This window comes from Pongo pygmaeus, chromosome 21, assembly GCF_028885625.2.
Source record: "Pongo pygmaeus isolate AG05252 chromosome 21, NHGRI_mPonPyg2-v2.0_pri, whole genome shotgun sequence".
NCBI classification, from domain to species: Eukaryota; Metazoa; Chordata; class Mammalia; order Primates; family Hominidae; genus Pongo; species Pongo pygmaeus.
The window spans coordinates 18,971,091-18,997,840 of NC_072394.2; the positions used below are offsets into that span (position 1 = coordinate 18,971,091).

Genomic DNA, 26,750 nt, shown 5'->3' on the forward strand with positions numbered 1-26,750 from the left:
CAAAAATCACAAGCATTCTTATACACCAATAACAGACAAACAGAGAGACAAGTCATGAGTGAACTCCAACTCACAATTGCTTCAAAGAGAATAAAATACCTTGGAATCCAACTTACAAGGGACATGAAGGACGTCTTAAAGGAGAACTACAAACCACTGCTCAATGAAATAAAAGAGGATACAAACAGATGGAAGAACATCCCATGCTCATGGGTAGGAAGAATCAATATCATGAAAATGCCATACTGCCCAAGGTAATTTATAGATTTAATGCCATCCCCATCAAGCTACCAATGACTTTCTTCACAGAATTGGGAAAAACTACTTTAAAGTTCTTATGAAACCAAAAAAGAGCCTGCATCACCCAGTAAATCCTAAGCCAAAAGAACAAAGCTGGGGGCATCACGTTACCTGACTTCAAACAATACTACAAGTCTACAGTAACCAAAACAGCATGGTACTGCTACAAAACAAAGATATAGATCAATGGAACAGAACAGAGCCCTCAGAAATAATGCTGCATATCTACAACCATCTGATCTTTGACAAACCTGACAAAAAGAAGCAATGGGGAAATTATTCCCTATTTAATAAATGGTGCTGGGAAAACTGGCTAGCCATATGTAGAAAGCTGAAACTGGATCCCTTCCTTACACTTTATACAAAAATTAATTCAAGATGGATTAAAGACTTAAACGTTAGACCTAAAATCATAAAAGTCCTAGAAGAAACCCTAGGCAATACCATTCAGGACATAGGCATGGGCAAGGACTTCATTTCTAAAACACCAAAAGCAATGGCAACAAAAGCCAAAATTGACAAATAGGATCTAATTAAACTAAAGAGCTTCTGCACAGCAAAAGAAACTACCATCAGAGTGAACAGGCATCCTACAGAATGGGAGAAAATTTTCACAACCTACTCATCTGACAAAGGGCTAATATCCAGAATCTACAATGAAGATAAACAAATTTACAAGAAAAAAAAAAACAACCTCATCAAAAATTGGGCAAAGGATATGAACAGACACTTCTCAAAAGAAGACATTTATGCAGCCAAAAAACACATGAAAAAATGCTCACCATCACTGGCCTTCAGAGAAATGCAAATCAAAACCACAGTGAAATACCATCTCACACCAGTTAGAATGGCAATCATTAAAAAGTCAGGAAACAACAGGTGCTGGAAAGGATGTGGAGAAATAGGAACACTTTTACACTGTTGGTGGGACTGTAAACTAGTTCAACCATTGTGGAAGTCAGTGTGGTGATTCCTCAGGGATCTCGAACTAGAAATACCATTTGACCCAGCCATCCCATTACTGGGTATACACCCAAAGGATTATAAATCATGCTGCTATAAAGACACACGCACATGTATGTTTATTGCAACACTACTCACAATAGCAAAGACTTGGAACCAACACAAATGTCCAACAACGATAGACTGGATTAAGAAAATGTGGCATATATACACCATGGAATACCATGCAGCCATAAAAAATGATGAGTTCATGTCTTTGTAGGGACATGGATGAAGCTGGAAACCATCATTCTCAGCAAACTATTGCAAGGATAAAAAACCAAACACCGCATGTTCTCACTGATAGGTGGGAATTGAACAATGAGAACACATGGTCACAGGAAGGGGAACATCACACTCCAGGGACTGTTGTGGTGTTGGGGGAGAGGGGAGGGATAGCATTTGGAGATATACCTAATGGTAAATGACGAGTTAATGGGTGCAGCACACCAACATGGCACATGTATACATATATAACAAACCTGCACATTGTGCACACGTACCCTAAAACTTAAAGTATAATAATAATAAAATTAAAAAAACCAAAAAACAAAAAAAAAGGACCCACCATACTATTAGACATTGATACCTATCTATAGTCAGTGCAGTTCACCAGCTCTGTGATTCATTCAAGAGTGGCATGGATATATGTGATGTTTCAAGGTCTTCAATTTTTCCCTTTAAAATAAAAAATCAATTCTAATTTTCAAATATAAAAACAAAGAGTGGACGTGGGATGCCTCCATGCGTTCCATCAAAATAAGGTTATGTTGTGACTGTTGTATGACAGGAATTATCTTCTCATCAGAAAAAGAATCGCTCTATATTTTCGGACTATGTGAAGAACAAAATCATGATGTGTAAGAGGTTCTTGCCAAATTGCTTGGCACAGAGAAGACCTAGAGAAAGGGTGACAGTGTTGCTGGTGGGGGCTCTGCTGGCTGGGTTCCAGGACTCTACTTCTGGGACACTCTGTGCTTCCTGCCAGCCTCCCCAGGGTCATTTATTATCCTTCCCCAGTTGCATTTTGATATTTCCTTCCAAGATTTTACAATTTTTCAAAAGATCCAAAAGTAATTACAACTCTAGCCATTGAAATGGCAGTTCTAGCAAGTCATCTTAGAGTCATCATCACCTCACTGGGGCTGCCAGCAAGCTACTCACATGGAATCATCTTATCCACACTGGGAAAGTCTCTGACACACCCAGAAAGGCATGTTCATCCAGTATGCACACTGAGTTTCCTCCACATTCCAAGGATTATGAGAAGCACAGACACATTACAGAGAATGAGATGGATACAATATTGCCTTCAACGAATGGGTGGCCAAGTCAAATTCTAACTGCAGGGAATAATCAGGAAGGATTGATTTGAGGAAATAACATGTGAGCTATACTTTTAAGGAGGAGAAAGAGCCAGCTGCAGAAAGCCAACAAGAGTGATGTTTAATGCAAAGAAAATCATAAACCCACCCCTAGGTGGAAATGATCCTAACCTGTGGAAGCTCCTGAATTGAGTGAGGGACCGGCAGGCAAGAGGGGTAAGCAGACTGGGTTTGGTGGATGAGCAGATATCAATTCTTGCCAGACCTTGCACACCTTGCTGAAGAATTTCTATTTTACTCCAAATGAAATGAGAAGCCTTTGAAAGGTTTTACCAGGACATGACCAGACACATTTTGTATTATTAGAAGGCTGGCATGGCCACAGGGAAGGAACGGGCTTTTCTTCAGTGAGAATGGGAGCGCGGAGAAGAGTCAGGAGGACAGTTGCTCAGGAAAGAGAGGACAGTGACCTGGCCCTGTGCAGTGGCCGAGAGGTGGAGCATAGGAGACTCAGGATGCCTGTGAGAGGCAGTGGGGCAGGACTTGCTGAGGGCTGGGGTGAGGGTGCAGTGGGGAGGAAAGAATGGAACTCCAGCCCGGGCCTGAGTAAGTCACAGGATGGTTAGTCAGCCAAGGCAGAGGTGAGGATGAGCAGATTGTCAGGGCTGGGGCTTTGGGGGAGGAATCCAGAGCTGTCTTCACAGATTGTTGGGACGTCATGCATGTAGGACTGTGGATCTCAAATGCTACTCCCTGGATCCAGCCTAGATGTTCAGGTTTTATGAGAGTGCAGGGGAGGGTACCTCTCAATTTTCATCATGGCCTTCATGTGGGGCAGTACCACCTGGTTTTCCATTATGAAATAGTGATAGTCAATTTTAATCTTTGCCAACCATATTTGGAAAATTAACGCTAGCAATTCTTAATCTAAAAAAGCACGGATTACAGGAACACAGAGTCTATAATCCACGGCTTGCAAGGTGTCTGAGAAGGATCCTGGGCTGTGTCAGATTTGGTAGAGTGGGTGGGTGGCTGACCTCTGAGAGACGGAGGGTGTCTGACTAAGGTGAGAACTAAGGTGGGAAGAGTCTCGCAGAGCGGCAATCTTCCTACCCCACGACAAAGAAGAGGACAATATGTTGAAATATGACATGTGAAGATGACATCATGAAGAGAATCCTCCAAGGTGGCAGATAAAACACAAAGCTACAGGGCAATTCCTGTGCCCACAGCCACCTGCCCTGTAAATCCTGCTCAGTTCATGAGTTTGCAGAGAACCTCTGCAAGGTAGGGCCGGCATCCTCCACTTCACTATAGTGACCACCAGAGGGGAGCATTCACCCACGGATGACCAGTCCCTCAGGCACCTTCTACTCCAGCTTCACCCTGGGGAGCAGGCTCTGAAGGTGGCCCTGGGGTCGACATAGGGTCTGTCTTGAAGGAAGAAGCTCTACAGACTAAACATTCCCTGAGTGCTGTACGGGTTCTGCAGAGGCCCCTCTGCTTGGCTCTGTCTTTGCTGCTCTGGGCTACCTGGGTGTGCAAGGTTTTATTGATCAGAGGAATGGCCAGTAGATGGCACAGCCTCCTATTCCTACAGCTCTTCCCTGGGTCCTGCTGGACAGGCCCAGAACGGACCTTCTCAGAAGACAGGAACTCCCTCAAGGTGGGTGATGAACATGTGGACACCTCTGGGGCAAGTCTGGTTTCTTTCTTCCCTTTCACTCTTCCCCCTCTCCACTGATCTCACAGTTCACTCTCCTCCTCTCCCCCTTTACTAAAGCTACCCATCTCCCATCTCCTTCTTGTTCATGGTCCCTTCTGGAGGTCAGAGGCATGAATGCCAGGGAAAAATCTACTTTTGTTCCTGTGGTAACAGGAACACATGATCCATTTGTGACAGACACAGTTTTCCATCCACAATAAGGAGTCTACAGAGAAAATTCACCTGAGTCCTGACCTGATAAATCTCTAGACAGTAGAACTCTCTTACTGGTACCTGCTCCAGCCTGGTGCTTATGTTCTGCTCCAAATAGCTTCATCCTCTCCCATAAACCATAATATCATCACCATCTCCATTCAAGCAATCACCATTATCATCACCACAATCACCACTGTCCCATCAGCATCACCGTTATCACCATGGCTGTAACCATCATCATTAGTGTCACCATCACTATCTCCACCAACATCACCATTATCATCCTCAGTACCATCAGCACCATTATCCCCATTATCATCAACACCCGCATCACCACTATTACCATCACTATCAACCACCATCACCATCACCACCAACACCATCATTATCAACATTATTGCCACTGCCATCACTATTACTACTAACATCACCATCACCTCTACCACCACAACCATCATCATTACCATCACCACAATCACCACCACCATTGCCATCACCATCACCCCACAATCACCATGGTAATCCTCATCAGTAACACCATCATCATCATGACTACCATTACCAGTATCAACATGACCACCATAACCACCATCATCACCACATCACTATCTTCATTACCATCATCATCACCATAATCACTGCCACTGTCACCACCATCATCACTACCATCAGCACTACCTTCTCCATTATCATCACCACCTCCATTAACATCACCACCACCATTACGGCCACCACCATCACCATCCCCACTTTTGCCATATCATAACCACTACCACCACCATCACCAACATTATTGCCAACATAATCACTACCATTACCACACTATGACCATTATCACCAACTTGACCACTACCATTCCCATCATCACCGTCACTATCACCACCGTTACTATCATCATCGCCACAATCACCACCGCTGCTATAGCATCATCATTAGCATCTTCACCACCATCACCATCTCCATCTCCACAATACCATCATCATCACCATCACCATTATCACTGTCACTGCCAGATGTCAGCAGTTACTCTGCATTGGACATTGTGTTCTGGCCTTTATCTACCTCGTGTGATTATACAGTCACTCTGATTCTATATTTTATACAGAAAAAGAAGGTGGTATTTGGCTTAGTAACATGATAGAAGAGTATGATAACCTGCCTTCTAGTCTCAGAACTCTTTTGAAATCAATAAAATAGAAGACTTATTTTATTTCTCATCTCCCACATTGCTGGATCCTGTCTAGATAGGTCTGGTCTGGACATCCACAGTGAAGTCCTCACTGGTCCACTGGTCTGCACCCTTAGATTCTGTTTTTCTGGTTCTCAAATTTTCTGAAAGCCATATCCCTTCCCAAATGAAGCCCTGGAAACTTGCCCTCTGTGGCTGCCCTCCAACTTTTGCCCATCACCTAGCTTGGCTTCTAGAGAAGCTGGACTTCCTTGATGTTCTCAGACACATCCTGTCCAAGCTTATATGAATTTGCCCTTCTGGAAAGTGCACCTGTAGCTCCCCATCCACCCTAAATCTTTGCCTCTTCAAATATAACATGCTTCTCAAGTTCAGGTCTATACGAACCTTTTCTATAAATCCTTCTCTGGTCCATGTGAGCCTTGTGATTTTGGTCTCCTACAGCACTTTTATGTTCACTATAGGCATTTATCATCCTCCTCTCGTGGTCTTTCTTACTTGTGTGTATATTTCTGTCCCCACTAGTCCATGAGGTCCTGTAGAGCAAGGACTGAGTCTCCTTCCCTATGTGGTGTTCCTTTCAGAGATCACTGAGAGAATCACAAACAAAAACTAGCTAATAATAATAACGTCACCTTACAATGAACATAACATTCAATAATTTATTATAGCATCACATAACTACTTAGTAGTTACTATTACGGTCTCCATTTTAGAGATGAAGAAATTGAACCACAGAGAGGCAAGTACTACAAAGTCGCACAGCTTATAAATGGAAGAACCAGGCTTTTAACCCATGCAGACTGGTTTCATGATTTTGGCATGAGGTTAGATGTCCCAGCAGTCCCCAGTCCTCAATGCCTTTGGATTCTTGGCAAATTCTATGGTGGGGCCAGTTTGATAGCTTTTGAGATGGAGCTCAGTGTTTGAAACCCCTGAAAGTCCAGGATCCTCCCTCCTCATATGGAACTTGACACTTATTCACACCTATGTGTCTTGGCCCAGGCTCTGTTTTGGATTTCCATTCCCCTATGTCTCCTCATTGATTCCTCTTCAACTTTTGTGATTCCACAGAAATTACATTCTCCATAAATATGACTGTCTAGATTGGGCTACCCAGAGGGAGACCTTGTAATCAGAATTCAATTGCAAGTGGCTTATTTGGAAGGCAATCCCAGGGTACACTCCTAGGACAGTGAGGAAATGAAACAGGGATGAGAAGGTGGTCAATACTATGAGCATGAGCTGTCAGGCTACTGCTATGTGGCTCATTTCTGCTAGGAACTTCTGGGAGATTGTGTTTGACATGTCAGTTGGTGTCAGTCATTGTTGGAGAATATACCAGGGAATTAGTTATTTTGCACTTACTTGGGCTATTTGCACAGGTAAATGGGTACAGATGATGGCAAATGGAAAGTGGGCTGATTGGTGCTGAGGTAGAAAGGACTCAGGAATGTGGGCAGCTTGTCCTCCTCCCCCACTCTCTCTGTAGGTTTGGTGCCCTGCTCTGTGCTCTCCAGTACCCTATTCTCTCCTCTGATTTCCATTTCTCTGTCTAGCAGACCTGACACCCATTGATGGTGGAAGACTCAGATCTTCCTCCTTGATTTCTCGAGCATCCAATCGAGTGTCTACCACAGGGCACATGCTGAAGAATACAAGAGGAGGACAAAATTAGGCCCATTTTATGACAAGCCTGAAAATTTTCCATAAATCTTTATTAGCAACTTGAATTTATGGACAAATATTCTTGAATAATTAAAAGAGAAACATTTTATAGAAGTTGCAGGAACAAAATGCAAATAGCTTTATGTAATTTTAAAAAATCACACAGAAAAGTTAAAATGTCTATAAAGGAAATGAGAGACAAGGAAAATTGTAATCATTAGCTTGGAGGCCCAAAAGTAAAATAACGCAAAGGTGAAAATTAATCACAGGTGCTATGAAGCTCATTCCCTTCCATGAAACAAGGAATTGGGTAACAGAGGCAACCCGAAGCCACATGCCAGCACCCAGGCAGTTCCAAGTGGGTTCAGGGCAAAATATTCTTGGCATCTTGGTGGACTTGGTGGGTGAAAAGCACAAGTGATCATCAACGTATTCTGCCTAGGTGAAGCTTAACTGCCCAAAGCTGGGTAAAATGTTTTTCTGTGTACTTTAAGACATTTTTAGGATACTGTATATATACATATATATAATTTTTTTTTTCTTTGAGATGGAGTCTCACTGTGTCACCAAGGCTGCAGTACAGTGGCATAATCTCTCAGGGCATTGGCATGATCTCCAACTCCTGGATTCAAGTGATTCTCCTGCCTCTGCCTCCCAAGTAGCTGGGACCACAGGTACACACTATCACGCCTGGGTTAATTGTTGTATTTTTAGTACAGACATGGTTTCATTATGTTGGCCAGGCTGGTCTCAAACTCCTGACATCAAATGATCCACCGGCTTTGGACTCCCAAAGTGCTGGGATTATAGGCATGAGCCATCCCCCTGTGAGGTTACTGTATTTTATTGTATTTCTATTATTTGGTTTCTGGTTCACTATGTCCAAAATATCTTGGGAAGTGGAGGTGGTGAGCAGGGACAAATTGGGATCTGAGCTGTGCTATTACTTGCCTGGTACCCTAGTGCTATGGGCAGATGCACAGACATCTGCCTGGTGTGATTGGGTGGCCATTTGTAGTAGTCATTAGGGCTGTCCCTTGAGTGCTTCTGTTTCTTATGTGTACAAGACGGGATTGTCCTTCCTCTTCCTTTGAGTTTGTTGTAGTCATGACCTGCTTTGGTCAATATAATAGAAGAATAAGTGACATCTGTTACTTCCTGTTGCACTTGTGGAAAGACGATGTTCATTGCTTTTGCCCCGATATTGTTGTGAGGGTGTCTTCTCCATCATCTTGGGGTCCAGAGTGAGCACAACATAGTACAGTACCCCCGAAACACATGCAGTGCATCTATACAAATAGCAGACACAATAATGGAATATTATGTTGCTGTCTTAAGTCTCCGATACTTTTTTTGTTACTACAGAATAACCCAGCTCATCCTGACTGATGCCACCATTTCAAGATAAGAGAAATGAGACTGAGAAAGATTAAGATATTTTCCCAAGATTGGACATTGTGTTCCTACCCATCGTGCTTGCCTTATAGGTATGTGTTCCGGTTTTGACAATCAAGATATAGATAAAATGAGGGCAGAAACATTTGATTATTTACTAAGAGCAAGAGAAGGAGAAAGAGAATTAAAAAGAGAGGAAGAAGATATGTAAGGAGGAAAAGCAATAAACTGGGAACAAAGCACATGCAATCTTTACAATTTCTTTAGAATTCTCTTCCCTTTTAAAACTTTGCTTTATTTTTAAATAGGAAGGAGGATCTTCCATTAATTTTATAGGACATCCTATGCTTTTTGTAAAACAAGAGTTTTATTCATTTTCCACTACATACCAACATTTATTGCCCGTCTACTATAGGCTATGCGTTGACTACTTTTCTGTATAATTCTCCTCATTTAAAAAGGTATAATTTGTCAACATTCATTTCACAGATTTATAGCCAAGTATTGTTCATATACCTATTGGTTTCACTTTGATCTTCTATATTCAGAAAAAGAAAACAATCGAGACTTTTAATAACTAATTATAAGATAAACATTAAGAGTCTTGTGTTAGGCTTCTGTGTACACTGTACAGTTAGTTTTGAAATTATTTTTGTATTCATTCATTCATTCATTTCTCTTAATTTTTTTTCCAGTCGAAAGAGAGTGTATTTAAGCACAGAGATCAAGCAAGAGTGGCACACAGGACACACTTTCAAGTTGCCTTGGGGACTGCTCTGTAGAACAAACAAGAAACTCAAGATTTTAAGGAATAAAAAGTACAAATGAAGAGAAGGCATGATTACAAAAGTTGTTGATCAGTAATTCTCATTGGTAGACAAAAATAACAGTGGGTAATGATTGGCTACACATTGTTGAATTTTAGGATGTATGATATATAAAATATATTTATTTAAGACTATTTTTTAAAGAGTTTTGATGGGTTTAGGGGTACAGGTGCAGTTGTGTTACATAGATATATTGCGAAGAGGTGAAATCTGGGCTTTTAGTGTACCATTACCCAAAGAAGTTACATTGTACCCGATAGGCGGCATTTCACTTTCACCTTCATTCTACCCGCCCACCATTTGGAGCCTCCAATGTCTATCATTCCACTCAGTAAGTCCATGTCCATGGTTTAGCACCCACGTATAAGTGGGAAGATGCAGTTCTTGATTTTCTGTTTCTGAGTCATTTTAGTAAGGGTAATGGCCTCCAGTTCCATACTCATTGCTGCAAAAGTCATAATTTCATTCAGTTTTATGGCTGAATAGTATTCCATGGTATATATCTACCAGATTGTTTTATTCAATGATGTGTTGATGGACACTTAGGTCGATTTCACAACTTTGCTCTTCTGAATTGTGCTACAATAAACATACATACAAATGCAGAAGCCTTTTTTACATAATGATTTCTTTCTTTTTGTGGGGTACATATGCAGTAATGGAATTGCTGGATTGAAGGGTTGTTCTATTTCTAGTTTTCTAGAAATTATCATACTTTTTTCCATAGAAGTCATACTAATTACACACATACATCTTGTTTTTAGACCTTTTTTAGACAGGGTATCTCTCTGTTGCCCAGGCTGAAGTGCAGTGGCATGATCATAGGTCACTGCAGCCCCAAACTATTGGGCTCAAGGCATCCTCCTGGCTCTGCCTCCTGAGTAGCAAGGACTACAGGCCCACACCACCACACCTGGATTTTTTTTTCTTGTTTGTTGACACAAGGTCTCCCTATGTTGCCCAGGCTTTTCTTGAATGCCTGGGCTCAAGTGATCCACCCACCTCAGCCTCTCAAAATACTGTGATGACAAGCATGAACCTGCACTTGGCCATTTTTTGACTGTTTTATAATAGCCATTCTGACTAGTATAAGATGGTATGGCATTGCGGCTTTAATTTTCATTTCTCTGATATTTAATTATGTTGAGCATTTTCATATATTTGCCATTTGTATGTCTTTTATTCAAAAATGTGTGTTCATACCCTATGCCCACTTTTTAATGGGTTTATTCTAGTTTTTCTTGTTGAGTTCTTTGAGTTCCTTGTAGAGTCTGGATATTAGCTCTTTGTCAGACACACCATTGGCAAATCTTTTCTCCCATTCTGTAGGTTGTTTGTTTACTGAGAATTATTTGTTTTTCTCTGCAGAAGCTTTTTAGTTTTATTAAGTCTCATTTCTCTGTTTTGGTTTTTGTTGTATTTTATTTTGAGGACTTCATCATAAATTCCTTGCCTAGACCAATATTTAGAAGAGTTTTTCCTATGTTGTCTTCTAAGATTTTTTTAGTTTCAGTTCGTACATTTAAGTCTTTAATCCACCTTGAGTTAATTTTTGTATGTGATGGAAGGTAAGAGGCCAGTTTTGTGAATTTACATATGGCTCACCAATTATCCCAGTGCCATTTGTTGAATCGAATATGATTTCCCTTTATATAATTTTGTCAACTTTGTCAGAGATCAGTTGACTGTAGCTGTGTGGCGTTATTTTTCAGTGTGTGCCTATTTCTTCAATATGACCATGCTGTTTTGATTTCTACAGCCTTGCAATATAATGTGGTCTTTCCAATTTTATTCTCTTTGCTTAGCATTACCTTAGGTATTAAGAATCTTTTTTTGGTTTCATATGAATTTTAGGATTTTTTTCCTAATTCTATGAAGAATGACATTTGTAGTTTGATAGTAATTTAATTGAATCTGTAGATAGCTTGGGTAGTATGGACATTTTAATGACATTGATTCTCCCAATCTATAAGCATTGGATTTTAAAAATTTATTTTTGCCATCTATTATTCCCTTCTTTAGTGTTTTGTAGTTCTTTTTGTAGAGATCTTTCACCTCCTTGGTTAAATGTGTTTCTAAGTATTTTATTATTTTTTGTAGCTATTATGAATTGGATTGAATTCTTGATTTGGTTCTCAGCTTGGTCATTATTGTTATGTAGAAATGCTACTGATTTTTGTACATTAATTTTGCATCCTGAAACTTTCATGAGGAAATTTATCAAATTGAAGAGTCTTTGGGGGAATCTTTAGGGTTTTCTAGGTATAAGATCATGTCATAAAAGTAAACAGAAAATTTGACTTCCTCTTTTACAATTTGAATGTACTTATTTCTTTCTTCTGCCTGATTGCTTTAGCTAGAACTTCCTGTAGTATGTTGAATAGCAGTAGTCATAGTGGGTATCCTTACCTTAATCCTATTCTCAGGGAAAATGCTTTCAACTTTTCTTCATTCAGAATGATGTTGGCTTTCAGTTGGTCATATATGGCATTTATCATTTTGAGGTATGTTCTTTCTATGCCTAGTTTGGTAAGGGTTTTATTAGAAAGAGATGCTGGATTTTGTTAAATGCCTTTTCTGGAATCTTTTGATATGATCACATGATTTTTATTTTTAATTCTGTGTACGTGGTGAATCCTCTTTTTTGATGTTTATGTTGAATCAATCTTGCATCTCTGGAATAAAACCCATTCAATCTTGATGTATTATGTCTTTGATATGCTGTTGGATTTAGTGTGGTAGCATTTTGTTGAGGATTTTTCTTCTATGTTTATTAGATATATTGGTTTGTAGTTTTTTTGTTGTTGTTGTTTTTGGTTATGTCCTTGTCTATTTTTGGTATCATTGCAATGCTGGCTGCATAGAATAAATTAGAGAAGATTCCCTTTTTGGAAAAGTTTCAGTAAGAATGGCAGCAGTTCTGTCTTGTACATCTGATAGAATTTGGCTGTGAACTCATCTGTTCCTAGATTTTTTGTTGTTCTTGGGAGTTTTTTTTTTTTCTTACTAATTCAATTTTATTACTCATTATTGGTCTGTTCAAAATTTCTATTTCTTCCTGGTTGAAACTTAGGGCGTTGTATATTTCCAGAAATCCAACTATTTCTTCTAGATTTTCTCATTTGTTCACATGGAGATTCTCAGAGTAGTCTGTGATAATCTTCTGTACTTCTGTTGTATCAGTTGTAATGACACCTTTATCACTTCTGGTTGCACTTGTTTGAATCCTCTCTTTGTTTGTTGGTTAATCTAGCTAGTGGTCTATTGATTTTGTTTATCTTTTCAAAGAACTAACGTCATTTCTTTTCTTTTTTTTTGGTCCCAATTTCATTTAGAACTTTTGTGATCATTATTTTTTTTTGTTTTACTAGTCTTTGATGTGGTTTGTTCTTTTTTCTCAAGTTTCTTGAGGTATAATGTTAAGTTGCTTATTTGTGATCTATCTTTTTCATGTAGGCAGTTAGTGTTATAAACTTCCCTCTTTGCACTGGTTTGGTTGTTTTTCAAACATTTTTGAAAGCTATATCTTTATTTTTATTCATTTACAATTTTTTGATGTGGATTTTAATTTTATGATTGACCCAACAGTCATTCAGAAGCAGATCATTTTATTTTCATGTATTTGCATAGTTTTGAGTATTCCTCTTAGTGTTGATCTCTATTTTTATTTCACTGTGGTTCAAGAAGTTATTTGATATGATTTCAATATTTTACATGTATTGAAATTTTCATTGTGGCCTAGCATATGGTAAATTTTTGAAAATGTTTTATGCATACAACAGAAGACTGTATATTCTGAAGTTTTAGAGTAGAATATTGTGTAAGTATGTTTTAGGTCCATTTGATCTAGAGTTCAACTTAATTCCAGAATTTTTTGGTTGCTCTTCTTCCTCAATAAACTGTCTAGTTCTGTCAGTGGGATACTGAAGTCCCCTCTTAATACTGTATTGGTATCTATCTCTTATTTTAGGTGTAGCAGTATTTGTTTTATGAATCTAGGTGTTCCAATGTTTGGTGCAAATGTATTTGAAATTGTTAGATCTTCTCAAATAAATTTCTTTATCATTATATAATTACCTTCTTGATCTCATTTATAGATTTTTCTATTTTTTTCCTTTTTCTTCTGTCTCTGAAATATGTATGACTCCTAGTTTTACATGCTTTCTATATGGTCCCACGTTTCTTGGAATCTTTAATCATTTTTTTTTCCTTTATTTTTGTCTGACTGGGTTAATTTCAAAGACCTACTTTCCATCTCTGAAATAATTTCTTCTGCTTTGGTCAAGCCTACTATTGAAGCTTTTAACTGGATTTTAAAATTTCACCAATACATTTTTTATTTCTATTAGTTGTATGGGTATTTAAAAATCTATCTTTTTTGATACTTGAATAGTATTTCTGATTTATGTTGGTTTTCAACTTTCTCTTGGATTATATTGTGCTTTTTAAAAATCAGTATTTTAATTTCTTTGTCAGGCATTTCAAAAGCATTATTTTCATGAAGACCCATTGCTGGAGAGTTAGTATGGTCCTTTTGAGGTATTGTTATACTCTGCTTTTCCATGCTTTTGGAATTTTTTCTCTAGTTCCTTCTCATCCTCAAAGCTATCTCTATTTCTAATTTTTTAATTTACTTTCATTTGGAAGGGATGTTTTTATTTTTTCCTTTTCTCCCTCGAGAATGTGTATAATGTGTGCTGTGTACGGTTCAACTTTGGGTCTGGATGCTTTCATTGTCAAAGTTTCTGTGTATGTTCCTTGGTTATAGATAGTCTTTGTATGGTGGCTTTCTTAGATATTGGTTGTAGTAGTGGTGAAGGGACAAATGAGTGGGTTCACTTCCTCTTACATGTCCAGTGTAGCCGAGGTCTCAGGAAGCTTATCTTATTCTCCAGTGCTATGCATTTCTGCCAGCAGATTTTCTATTAGATTGTGCCATTTATTTTCCAAGCCAGTGAGTGGTGCTTATGGATAAGAACCAGCTAAGGCTGATGCAGATGGGGCATATGCTTGATCTTTTTGTATGATGAGATGCTTTCTGTTGCCTCAGGCAATGGGCTATGCTGTGGAATGCACAGTGGTGTGAGCTCCCTGTACAGTCCTGGACTGAGGGACCAAGCTGGCTTGGGCCAGAGAATGCAGACATGCCTACATGTCCACCCGTGGTAGGTGCAAGCACCAGCTCTGGGGGTAGATAAAGAGGCAGCTGCAAAACATCCAGAGATGTGCCTGGGTATGGAGGGGATAATCCTCTGCTGCCCAGTGTTCTCTGCCTGGAAAGGGAGTGGTAATCTAGAAAAGCGATTACCCCACATGAATTAAGATATGTCGAGTCATGCAGCACAGTGGGTGCTGCTGATTCAAGACCTATGGACCTGAAGGGAGGGGTGGCTGAGGCTCCTAATCCAGGTGAGAAGATTCTCCAAATGCCTAGGAACGTGCCCAGCATGGAGTGGAGAAGGTGCTGTTGCACCAAGATCTCTGCATGAGAACGGAGCGGCAGCTCAGGTTCCTATTCCAGGTAAATGGATAATCAGCATGCCTGGAAATATCCCTGAGCATGACAGAGAGGGCACTCCTGAACAAAGATTTCCACACAGGACAAGAGAAGTGAGTCAGGGTTCCAGTCCTGTAGAGCAGGTGCACTGAGTGCTTGGAAGTATGCCCTGGAGAGGAGTAGAAAAGTACAGATGTACCAAGATCTCTGCATTAGAAGGGAAATGCAACTTATATTCCTAATCCAGGTGAGGGGGGTGTACTGAATTCTTGAAATTATGCCTGGTTGTGGAGTGAAGAGGGTGCTTCTGCACCAAGATGTCTGCACAGCAATGGAGGGGTGACCCAGGATCTTGATCTATGTGAGCAGATGGGCAAAATGCCTGTAAGTATGTCCCTCAGTAAGCAAAAAAAGTTTGCTGCAGAGTGGAGAAATGGCTGTTGCAATAAGGTCTTTTCATGGGAGAGGTGCCAAGCCTCTATTTCAGGCAAGTTGAAGTGTTGAATGCTGTGAAATATCCCCAGGCTTGGACTTGAGGGGGGTTGTTGCTTTGCCAAATTATTTGCAGTATAAGGGAGCTCTGACCCACACTCCCCATTCAGACCAGCAGCTCAATACTGGTGGGACACACTTCCCAACTGACAAAGGGAGCAGGCTGGGGCACCCAGAAATGACACCCACACAGAAGTCTAAGAATGCATAGCTGTTCCTGGCCATAGTTCCTATCACTCAGGAAAAATTGTGTCTTCAGCAACTCTCTTTGGTATGTATTTCTATTTTTAGTTCATTTTGTCTTATTGGTATTGATTTCTATTTTTATTCCACTGTGGTCTGAGAGTACAGTTAGTATGATTCTCTTTTCTTAATTTATTGAGACTTGCTTCATGGCTGAGCATGTGGTCTGTCTTAGAGTATGCTCTGTGGTCCCATGAGAAGAAAGTGTGTTCTGTGTTTGGTCGGTGGTGTATTCTGTAGATGTCTATTAGGTCCAATTGGTGAAGAATCAAATTTAAATCCAGAATTTCTTTGTTAGTTTTCTATGTCAATGATCTGTCTAACACTGCCATTGGGATGTTGAAGTACCCCATTATTATTCTGTGACTAATTCTTTTTGTGGGCCTGGGCATTCTTGTTTATCAGTCTGGGGGCTGCAATGTTGGGTGCATATATGTTTAAGGATAACTAAGTCTTCTTGTTTAATTGAACCCTTTGTCATCATGTAATGCCCTTCTTTGTCCTTTTTAAGTTCCTGTTTTGGTATTAAAGTCTGTTTCATCTGATGTGAAAATAGCAAGCCTCTCCCCTTTTTGTTTTCCATTTGTGTGATAGATCTCTCTCCAATTCTTTTTGTTGAGACTATGGGTGTCATTATGTGTGAGATAGATCTTTTCAAAGACAGCAGATGGATGGGTCTGGGTTTTTAAATGCAACTTGTAATCTGTGCCTTTTAAGTAGGTTATTTAGGCAGTTTATAGTCAAGGTTAATATTTTTTCTTTGTTAGTTTGTTTGTTTCAGACAGAGACTTGCTCTATTGCCCAGGCTGGAGTGAAATGGCACGATCTCAGTTTACTGAAACCTCTGTCTCCTGGGTTCAAGTGATTCTCCTGACTCAGCCTCCCAAGTAGCTGGTATTATAGGGATGCATCACCATGCCCAGCTTATTTTTTGTAGTTTTAGAAGACATTGTGTTTCACCATGCTGGCCAGGCTGGTCTCGAACACTTGACCTTACGATCCACCCACCTATGCCTCCCAAAGTGCTGGGATTACAGGCAGAGCCACTGTGCCTGGCCCAAGGTTAATATTTATATGTGAGTTTTTGATCCTATCGTGAAGGTGACAGCTGGTTTCCTTGTAGTATGTATTGTGTTGTTGCTGTATACTGTCTCTGAGCTATGTATTTAACTGTATTCTTGCAACAGTAGGTATTGTTCTCTTATTTCCATGTTCAGAACTCCTTTAAGCATCTCTTGTAAAGCTAGTCTAGTGGCAACACATTTTCTCAGTGACTGCTTTTCTGGAAAAGATTTTATTTTCTTCTTTGTTTATGAAGCTTAGTTTGATGGGATAGGAAATTTTGTTCAGAATTTATTGTCTTTAGGAAGGCTGACAATAGGCCCCAAAAGATTGGGTTCTTTTTGACACTTAGTGAAAAATGAAAGTGTTATCCTCATGAAAATGTACTCAGTAATATGGTGTGAACGATAGTTTGTGTACCATGCAGTTTGTTTTTATTATATGTTATTTTGTTTTTCATTTTACCCAAGTGAGACCCAAGTTGTTTTATTTTTTTATGGGAATTTTTTGAGATAGAATTTCTTGATTTTCACACTTGTAGGGTGCAGACCAGTGTTGTGAACTACTCACAGCAAGGATGTATGCCTTTGAGGTGGCACAGACCCGATGGATCAGACTTGGCCTCCATCCTCCTCTTATCCTGATGAAATCTCACAGCTCCAGACAACACAGATGTAAAACTTTGACCAACAGTAAGATGGCTTGAAGAAATACTTCTTTCAGGACAAACTCTTTCTGCGCATTCCATAAGGTAATCAATATAGTATATAATTATACATTTGCACAATTTTGAAGCCCACTGCAACAGTGAGAGTTTTAAAATGCTGTGTTTAGTGAGCATTGTCAATAGAGTCTTTAAGATCATCAATCTTAAGTCAAGAAAATTTAGAAAATACAAAAGTCTTAGAGCTCACATGAAAGAAAATTGGAAGCTTTTCCATATTAGACAACAATCAGACAAATTTGCATAATATTACCCATGTGAGTTTTGAAGCAGAAAGAAAATGTTACAAACCATGATTTTCACAAGTAGGACTGATTGTATTGTTTCATAATTTTGGATGACTGTAGTATTTATCAGAATTTTAAAGTGATCAAACTGAGTGGAAAGACTGGTTTACCTTTCTGTTATATTTATAGACAGTTCTATTATAAAATCAATGTTATGTGATGAAGCAAATAGTGACTCAATAGTTGAGTATGAAAACATAGAAATAACTTATTACACTGTTGTGTCAAGTAGCTAATTTATAAAAATGTTATGTTAGCAAGTAAACAGAACACAAATTAAAGAAGAGTAAATCTGCCCTTTCTTCTCCAAGGTGGATGGATGGACTGATGAGGACAAAGCCAGTGACATCATGAACAGGAAACAATGTTTCTCTCAAGCTGCAGGTTTGAAAAGTCAAGCAGCCTCTTCCTTGGCTGACGACTCCTTTCTGACTCAGTGGAAGACATTGTTCTCTAGTGCCAGGGGCTGTTAGAAACTTTGCTTATGAGTAAGAAGAACATCCCACTGCCTGGATGATCTATATCCACCTTTAAACAGAAGCACAGAGCTACAGAGGAGGGGTTTCTGGATGGAACGTTCCACATATGGCCGGACTTTATGGATTCTAAGGACACAGGACCTAGGTCCACTTTGCAGACCAGAGTTGACACTGGCTGCCAACATTGAGGCCTGCTATGCTCTGAGTCCATCACTACAGCCTCAAAAATCCCTCCCCATAGTCTTATAATAACCTCTTTGCTTTGTTTTTTGAATCATCCCAGGTTTGCTATTGTGAATTTATTCCCTTTTTGCTACAAGCCAATAATTTTAAGTCTGTTGACTTGCAAAATCAGCTTTGATGACTGATCACTCTAGGATGTGTATTATTTTTCTGGAATTTTGGATGATTGTAGTATTTATCAGGACTTTAAAATGAGTAATTTGTTGTGACTTATTTCCTCTTCTTAAATAAACACTCACTTCTGTGCTTAGTTTCTAATTGGTTATATTATGCTATTTTTCATGCAGATAACCCTCTGAATTATGTAAGCCTCAGACCTCATGGCACCTGGGTTGCCTCTGATCATAGTGCTGAAAATCCACCTGCCCAAGGAATGACCACACTGGTTTCTGCTTCCCAGGCCTCCAATGGACTTACCTCTCCTTCCAGAGTGATTTGTCTATGCTGAAGGTGGAGTTTCTAACCTCTGTGGTTTTACTCTTTTAGCAAGAATGTGTGACATTATTTTTGCTAAAGGAACTCTTATAATGGGCGCAATATTTCCAAAACATGACCCTCAGGAGGCTTGTTTACTCCCAAAACCTGGTAGCTTCCAGAAGAGCGCAGACCTTCAGCTTGGTCCAGAAGATGAAGACCCACATGCTCACCTTCAAGCTTCCCTGTCCCCTGCTCCCCTCCTAGGAAACAGACACACTGGGAGATGGTGGAGTGTTGCAGGAAGTCAGGGACCCCAAACAGAGGGACCGGCTGAAGCGATAGCAGAAGAATTTGGATTGTGAAGGTTTTATGGACATTTATTTGTTCCCCAAAGTAATACTTTTGTAATTTCTTATGCCTATGTTTACTGCAATCTCCAAACATAAATTGGAAAGACTCCATGGACGCTTATCACTTCCCCGATCAATAGCCTTGAGCTTTCCTATGCCTGTCTTTAATTTAATCTCTTAATCCTTTCTGTTGAGGAGGATGTATATCATCTCAGAACCCTGTAATAATTGCATCAACTACACAAATTGTACAGCATGTGTGTTTTAGCAATATGAAATGTGGGCACCCTGAAAAAAGAACAGGATAACAGCAATTGTTCAGGGAATAAGAGAGACAACCTTAAACTCTGACTCCTGTGAGCCAGGCAGAACAGAGATATATTTCTCTTCTTTCAAAAGCAAATGGGAGAAATATCACTGAATTCTTTTTCTCAGCATGGGATATCCCTGAGAAAGAGAATGCGCACCTAGGGGTAGGTCTCTGAACTGGTCCCCCCAGGGCGTACCTGTCTCTTATGGTTGAGACTGCAGGGGTGAAATAAACTCCAGTCTCCCATAGCACTCCCAGGTTTATTAGGAAGAGGAAATTCCCGCCTAATAAATTTTGGTCAGACTGGTTGATCTCAAAACTCTGTCTCCTTATAAGATATTATCAGTGACAATGGTGCCCAAAACTTCATTAGCAATTTTAGTTTCGCCTCGGTCCTGTGGTCATGTGATCTCACCCTGCCTCCACTGGCCTTGTGATATTCTATTACCTTGTAAAGTACTTGATGTCTGTCACCCACACCTATTCGCACACTCTCTCCCTTTTTGAAAGTCCGTAATAAAAACTTGCTGGTTTTTGCTGCTTATGGAGCATCATGGATCCTACCAATGTGTCATGTCTCCCCCGGACACCCAGCTTTAAAATTTCTCTCTTTTGTACTCTGTCCCTTTATTTCTCAAGCTAGCCAATGCTTAGGAAAATAGAAAAGAACGTACATGATTTTCGGGGCAGGTACCCAGATAGTGGAGGAAGCCCTCTACAGAGTCAGACTTCCCCCTCCACTTCCCCAGGAAGAGAGATGTCAGAAAAGTTACTGGTTTACACAAAATCACCTGTTCCTTGTGTCCTTGCATGGTGGTGGCTTATGTCAAGACAGACCCTTCCCCAGGCAGAGAACCATAAGGATCTCCATGCAGGGAAGACTTCGCCCCTGACCACCATTTCCAGGCACCTGCTGTTCTGCTCTCAGCCCCTCTCTTCCAACAGAAGCCTGAATCAGTGTGTGCAACACCCGACCCCCTGACACCAGGTGAGGCCCAAACTCAAATCTCCTCAGCTCATGGCCTCCTCGACACTGCTTCATTTTCCTAAACCTAAAACCTTGGTTAAATCCCGTGGTGGTAGAGAGGAAATGAAGCAGACGCTCCCCACTCTCCCCACCATAACATTCTCCTCCTGGCTTTCTATGTGTGGCACACGGGGTGCTGGCCTCAGGGCTGTTTGGGAAGTTTCCCCTTTGTCATTTCCCCCTCGGTGTTCATGGCAGCCACCCTTGGTCAATGCAGCTCTAGGCATGGGAGATAATTAAGAGCCCTTCCCAGAGGCACCTGCCCTGAGGGCTGCAACCCTCTGCCCTGACATGGCAAAGGGAAGGGCCGTGCAGGGTTGGCGAGGACTTAGGACTGTAGTTTCTTCTTTGAAGCACAACTACCCAATATTCTACAGAATGGTTTTGACACTAAGATGATGCTATTTATTAATTAAAACATCCTTTTTGAAAGAAATGAGTGTCCACTGCATGTCACTTCCATTTGTGTTTTAGCTTCTCCATCCCTGCCAAGAAGCCTGACCTGAGTGCTCGTTTTAAATCCAAGTCCAGAGAAAGATCGACTGGATGTGGATGTGTAAAACTCTTCTAGGGCAAAGCTTCCTAGCGTAGGAGATAACCTCCCAGCCTGGGGCACACCCTCCCAGGATGGATGACAGCAGGTGCTGCTTTCTCTGTTGATGTTGCCTGTCTTTGGTCTCTGTGGCATTTTTCCCAATCAGTTACACACACACACACACACACAAACACACACACACACTTCTGGACTTTGTTTCCATGTAGGGGCCTAAAGTCTCCTGTGGAGAGAGCCACACTTCGATCACTATCTATTTCATGTCTAGGGGGTTTGATGAGAGAAGGTCAGTCCCTGGAGTTTGCTCAAATCTGCAAGCACAGATGGAATCTATGGCCTGGTGAGCTCCACCGAGGCCTGGCCCCTGGCTGTGGACACAGCCAGCCCCCGCCTCCTGGTCAGATCAGGAGCTCAGACCAAAGCACCAGCCCAGTTTCCCAGGCAGCAGCCTGGGCCCCCTCCTCTCCCTGACCCCGTCACCAGGGGCTACTGCAGCTGAAGGCCTGGGTTCCTAGCCCCTGGCTGCTCTCTCCCTGTTCTGAAGCTCAGGTCTCTGAAAGTGCCAGCAACTCCCCTGACGGCCTTGCTGTGGCCACGTCAGCCCCCAGGTACTCCTCTGATCTCCACTCCAGCAGAACAAGGAGGCTTCATAAAGGAACTGCAGAAACCCTGCCTGTGTGCACATCCCCAGACAGCCAAGAGCTCAGAGGGAGGCGATGCTACTGTTTTATTGCAGGAGGTGGGGGTGTGTGTACCATGTACCAGGGCTATGAGAAGAAAGAAGGAAGGTGGGAGGGCAGAGCCCCTGCTGAGTAACAAAGGCCTCCTGCTGTCTTCTCTGTCTGTCTCCTGGTGCAGCCACATGGGGAGACTTCCCCCAGCATGGGGGCCACCAGTCCAGGAGAGGGAGGACTACAGGGGGGGTGGGAGTAGGAGGTGGACGGTGTGACTGGTCTGGCATAGACCCCTAGGCTTCTTGACACCTGGAATTCACCAGGGATATTCTGTCCTCCCAGGCAACTTCATGGATCTTGAAAGAGCACAACTGTTTCTGTGAAGGGAAGAGAGAGGGCCAATCAGTGTGGGTTACAGTTAAAGGGGAAGATGCCCAGCCATGAGATGTCAGAGCCTGGGTGAGTAGGATGGAGGTGAGACACTGGGCCCTCACCCACCCCTGCTGAGTCCCAGAGCACTGAACTAGAATGAATAGTGACTGTTCCTTTACCCCTCCCAAGGCTCCAAGTCACCAGGTGGCATTGGGCCCCCACCCCAGCCTGCAGGGTCCTGTCCCAGCACAGCCCTGTGAGGAGCAGCCTGTGCAAGGCCTTGGGAGCCACAAGGGTGCAGGACATGGGAAGGTGGCTCACTTCCCCCAGCTCCTTCCACCTCCAGCACCCAGGCCAGCACTAAGAGGGGCCAGAGGGAAGAACCCAGGGCAGGGCAACTCCCCCTCAAAGAACTTGGGCAGGGGGGAATGGTAACAAGGGGAGTGTGGCTCTTCCCTGAGTGGAGACCTCACAAGAACCAGCAGGTCCTTGGAGAGGCTGGTGTTGGGTGATCTGGGCAGGTCCAGGGCTTCCCAGCTAAAAGGGCTCTAGGTCCCACTAATCTGATCACTGTGGCTGTGGCTGCATGCAGGTGCCTGAGCCTGGGATTAGACAGAGCCCCTTCTCCCTGCCCAGCACACAGCCCTGCAGCTGCTTCTTCCCATCCAACAGGCAACACCCCAAAGCAGGCAGAGTTGACCTTCTAGTAACCATTCCCAAGATAAAGCCTTCCTAGCAAATCAAATACATCATCTCCCTCCCTCACCACCCCATCTACACATACATGGACAACTACGTAAACTCACTTGGACCCATCATCCCCATGGATCTATGTACAAAGCCCCATACACCCCCACACATCCATGCACAGGCACACATGCTCCCATACACCTCCCCACACACACTGGCACATGTGTGTACACGTTTCCCTTTCCACATGCACACCTACATTCACACCCCCCCACAAGTACATGAACATGTATTCATCCGTGCATACATGGCTCCTCACATACCCACCTGCGCACACACACAGCCTCCAAACATGTGTAAGGCAGAGGGTGACACATATGCACCACTCTGCAGTGCATGACTGGCCTGGGACCCATATCAGGAACGTACCTTCTGCAGTTCTGGCTGTTCATGGAAGGCACAAGTGTCTAAATTGGGCTGGGACTTGGTACATATGGTTCGGCCCACCTCTACGTCGAAGAAGTAATTCACCCCGCCCACGATCTACACACATGAGAAAACAGGACACACGGACAGCGCCCCCATCAGTTTCATGTACTCACAGGCACTTCACTGTGCCTGAGTCACTGGACTTGCTTTGGGGCTTCATGAGCTACCCACATGTCACCACAAGGCACACAAGCCCCCTTTTCCTGTCAGCTGCCACGTTCTGGGCCTCATGCCTGCTCTTAAACATTGTTTTCTCTGTGCTGGGTAAAAGGATTCATTGAATTCTGCTACCTGTGGCTCAGGGGTGAGGGAACACTGAATCTTTTCTAGGAAGGCTGTCTGATGACAAAATTTCAGCTAACTTCCGAAAATCTCATTCCCTCCATTTAACCTAGATTTATTACTTCATTTAGAGTAGGAAATGAGATGCTTCACACACACAGATATTTTGGGTCAATGGGGCCGCCCAGATGCCACCATTTCAAGCGTGAGAATCAAGCTACATTTCTAAAGTCAGCAGCTCACCTATGTGTCTTACAATTACAGACTAGAATTGAACCCTTTCCCTGCACAAGGCCTCTCCCAGACACAACGTGGCAGAGCTGTGGAGAAACCTAGGTTGAGGGATTCATTGGAACCAGGAGGAACTGCTGAGGTCACTCAAGTATCAGTTTACCCATGTCTAAAATAGGCTTCCAGGCCTGACGGTCTGCTATGTCCTGTGCTTCACTCCAAGTTACTGTCATGTTTAAGAGGGAGATGCAGGCCAGTGGGGACCATGGCACCAGGGAGTGTACCTCCTGTGCAGGGAGAGGGCCCCAGCTGACAGCTGCAGCAGAAACAGGGCTGGTGGGGATTCCTTTGAATTTCCAGGAGAAGGTGGAGGAGCTCTAAAGGCTGTGTCACTATTTGCTGCTCTGCCATGGGATGCAGGTCAAGCTGGGCCCAGTTGCCCTGCTGAAGCTCCCTCCCAACCTGAACCCTCCTCCGCTCTGCAGGGTGACCACTGTCCTCATCTGGTGGAGGTCTAACTCTGCATCAGCTGGTAGAGGCAGTGTCAGGCGTGTTCCACCCCAGCAGGGACTCAGCCGCCCTAGGCTGTAGGGGTTGATCAGCCTGCCTGAGTGTGAAGGCCGCTAGCCCTAAGGGTCTGTGCTCAGGGGTGTGACTTGGGGAAGCAGGGCTCTGTAGAACAGGGAGCCAGGTTCCTGTGTGGCCCCTGTGGAGAGGACTCAGGGAGGAGGATGAGCCTCATGGCCTGGATCTCATCCTGAGCAGCATCAAGCCCACCCAGAGTCAGCACAGTCTCCATCCACACCTGCTGGACCCTGGGAAATGCCATGGTCATGGTACAGACACAGGGGCTGCTGCAGGTTAAAGGAAGCTGAGAGGACAGACAGTGGCTGCAGTGTATGGCCCAGGAGCATGCTTAGGCATGAAGGCCATCAGCAGAGAATCAGGGAAATCTGAATGAATCTGAGCACTAGATCATGAATGTGTCAGTGTTGATTTGCTGGGAATGCTCTTGAGGGTTGGGAAACAAATAGGCTGGGACTCAGGACCCCTCGGGTGGAGGCAGCACCCACCTGTTGCCTGGCTCTCAGTACCCGCAGCGGGCGTCTGTAGTAGTCATCTTCAGTGGCCTTGTTATACTCGCTGATGGCGAAGTGAAGGGCACGCTGTACCCCCTCATCATTGAGGTCTGCTTTATAGATGCCACCCGTGATTATCCTGTCCTCCTCAGGGCTCCAGGCCAGGGCCACAGCCAGGGTAGCCAGCAGGAGCAGCAGGGTACACAGGGGCCGGGCCATGGTCTCCTCAGAGGCAGAGCACAGAGCTGGAGCTGCAGGAGAGGAGGGTGAGGGCCTGAGGCAGGTAGCCCACACCTGCAGGCAGCTGTGCATTTATCCTGCTTAGGCAGCCCAGCCCCACCACGCTCCATGCTCGCCACTCCCTGACTCCTCCTCCTCTTTCTACACTTCTCATCTTTCAACATCTCTTTTTTCACTCCCCTGCCACTACAAGCTCCCTCCCTGCCTCAGTTCTCCCTGCCCCTCCCAGGCCTCTTCCTCCATCTCCCCCTCCTCCCCACTCCTGTCCTCACTGCAGCCTCCCCCAGCCATGCCTCTCTTCCCCAGTGCTCCCAAGCTTGAGTCACCGGGTCTCCACAGAGGTGACACTGGTCCTTTGACTGTGAAAGCAATGTGACTTCCTGTTTGCTCAGAAAAGGGAAAAATACAGTGTTTGACCTCCCGGGGTCTTCAGATATCAGAGGCATCCAGGAGCACTTGATCACAGATTCTGAATATCTGTAGCAGAGAGGTTATTTCAGAAGGTTCCAGAAGAACCTGTCCACACCCTACTATGGAGAATTTCTTTGCCAAATTTAAGGGAATTAACCTTTTTGGAAAAGGTCACTGACTTCTCTTTTCATAATTCATTGTTCAATAAGCAAACCTATCACCAGCTACTCCCTGTGCCAGGAGGTCTAGGGCTTGAAGATGGAACCTGGATGATGAGCCATGAAGGTGACATTGCAGAGCTGCTGCCCAACAGAGATGTGACACCAACCCGTGAGCAATTGAAAATTTCTAGTAGATGCATTTTAAAAGATGTGAATAAATGGGTGAAGGTAATGTTTAAAAGATTTATTTAACCTAATATAGCCACAATATTATTTCAGCTAATGGGAACAATTATTAACGAGATCGTTTATGCGTTTGTTTGTTTTGTTTTTTTTTGATTTTGTAATTCTTTGAAGTTCCCTGTGTATTTTTTAAACTTGGACCAGAAGTCATTTTGGACTGGCCCCATTTCAAGTGTCCTGTGGCACACATGTGGCAGGCGGCTATGGAAATGCACAGTAAATTCCTACACAGTGTGTGTAGTGGATGGTAGGTTATGATCAACAATTAGGATCAGGGAGTTATACTCACTCTGTTGGAAGTGAAATAGAACAGGGGCTAGAGAGAGACCACTGGATCCTGGTCAGGGAGTTCTCTATGAGACTGGAGAGGATGAGAAGCCCCAGGTAGAGGGGAACAGCCAGTGCAAAGGCCCTGAGTTGGGGTTCAGCATGCCTGCTCCAGGAACAGGAAGCTCCTGGAGGGGATGTGAGCAGGGAAAGGAATGACCTGGAGTCTCACGGTAACTGTGTGTGGGGCCCGGTGGAAGGTGCACGGAGACCCCTGGGAGGCAGTGGGAATGTCAGGAG

General features: G+C 42.9%; 1 protein-coding gene and 1 long non-coding RNA gene across 3 annotated transcripts; one reads left to right on the plus strand and one right to left on the minus strand.

Moving 5' to 3' along the window:
- The first annotated feature begins 15,720 nt into the window (after positions 1 to 15,720).
- Positions 15,721 to 20,275, plus strand: LOC134738890 (uncharacterized). 2 transcript variants are annotated; one of them, XR_010125118.1, is made up of 4 exons: positions 15,721 to 15,887; positions 17,463 to 17,672; positions 18,244 to 18,316; positions 18,942 to 20,275. It is a non-coding gene; the product is annotated as an uncharacterized LOC134738890 (long non-coding RNA). The 2 variants fall into 2 exon arrangements; XR_010125117.1 differs by having other exon boundaries at positions 18,244 to 20,275.
- Positions 20,276 to 22,023: 1,748 nt separating this feature from the next.
- Positions 22,024 to 25,397, minus strand: LOC129021950 (cystatin-SA-like). The gene is made up of 3 exons (XM_054468024.2): positions 25,123 to 25,397; positions 23,477 to 23,590; positions 22,024 to 22,362 (listed from the first exon to the last, which is right to left on the minus strand). The coding sequence occupies exons 1-3, from the start codon at positions 25,345 to 25,347 to the stop codon at positions 22,279 to 22,281; spliced, it is 423 nt and encodes a 140-aa protein (XP_054323999.1). The 5' UTR covers positions 25,348 to 25,397; the 3' UTR covers positions 22,024 to 22,278.
- Between the last annotated feature and the right edge of the window lie 1,353 nt (positions 25,398 to 26,750).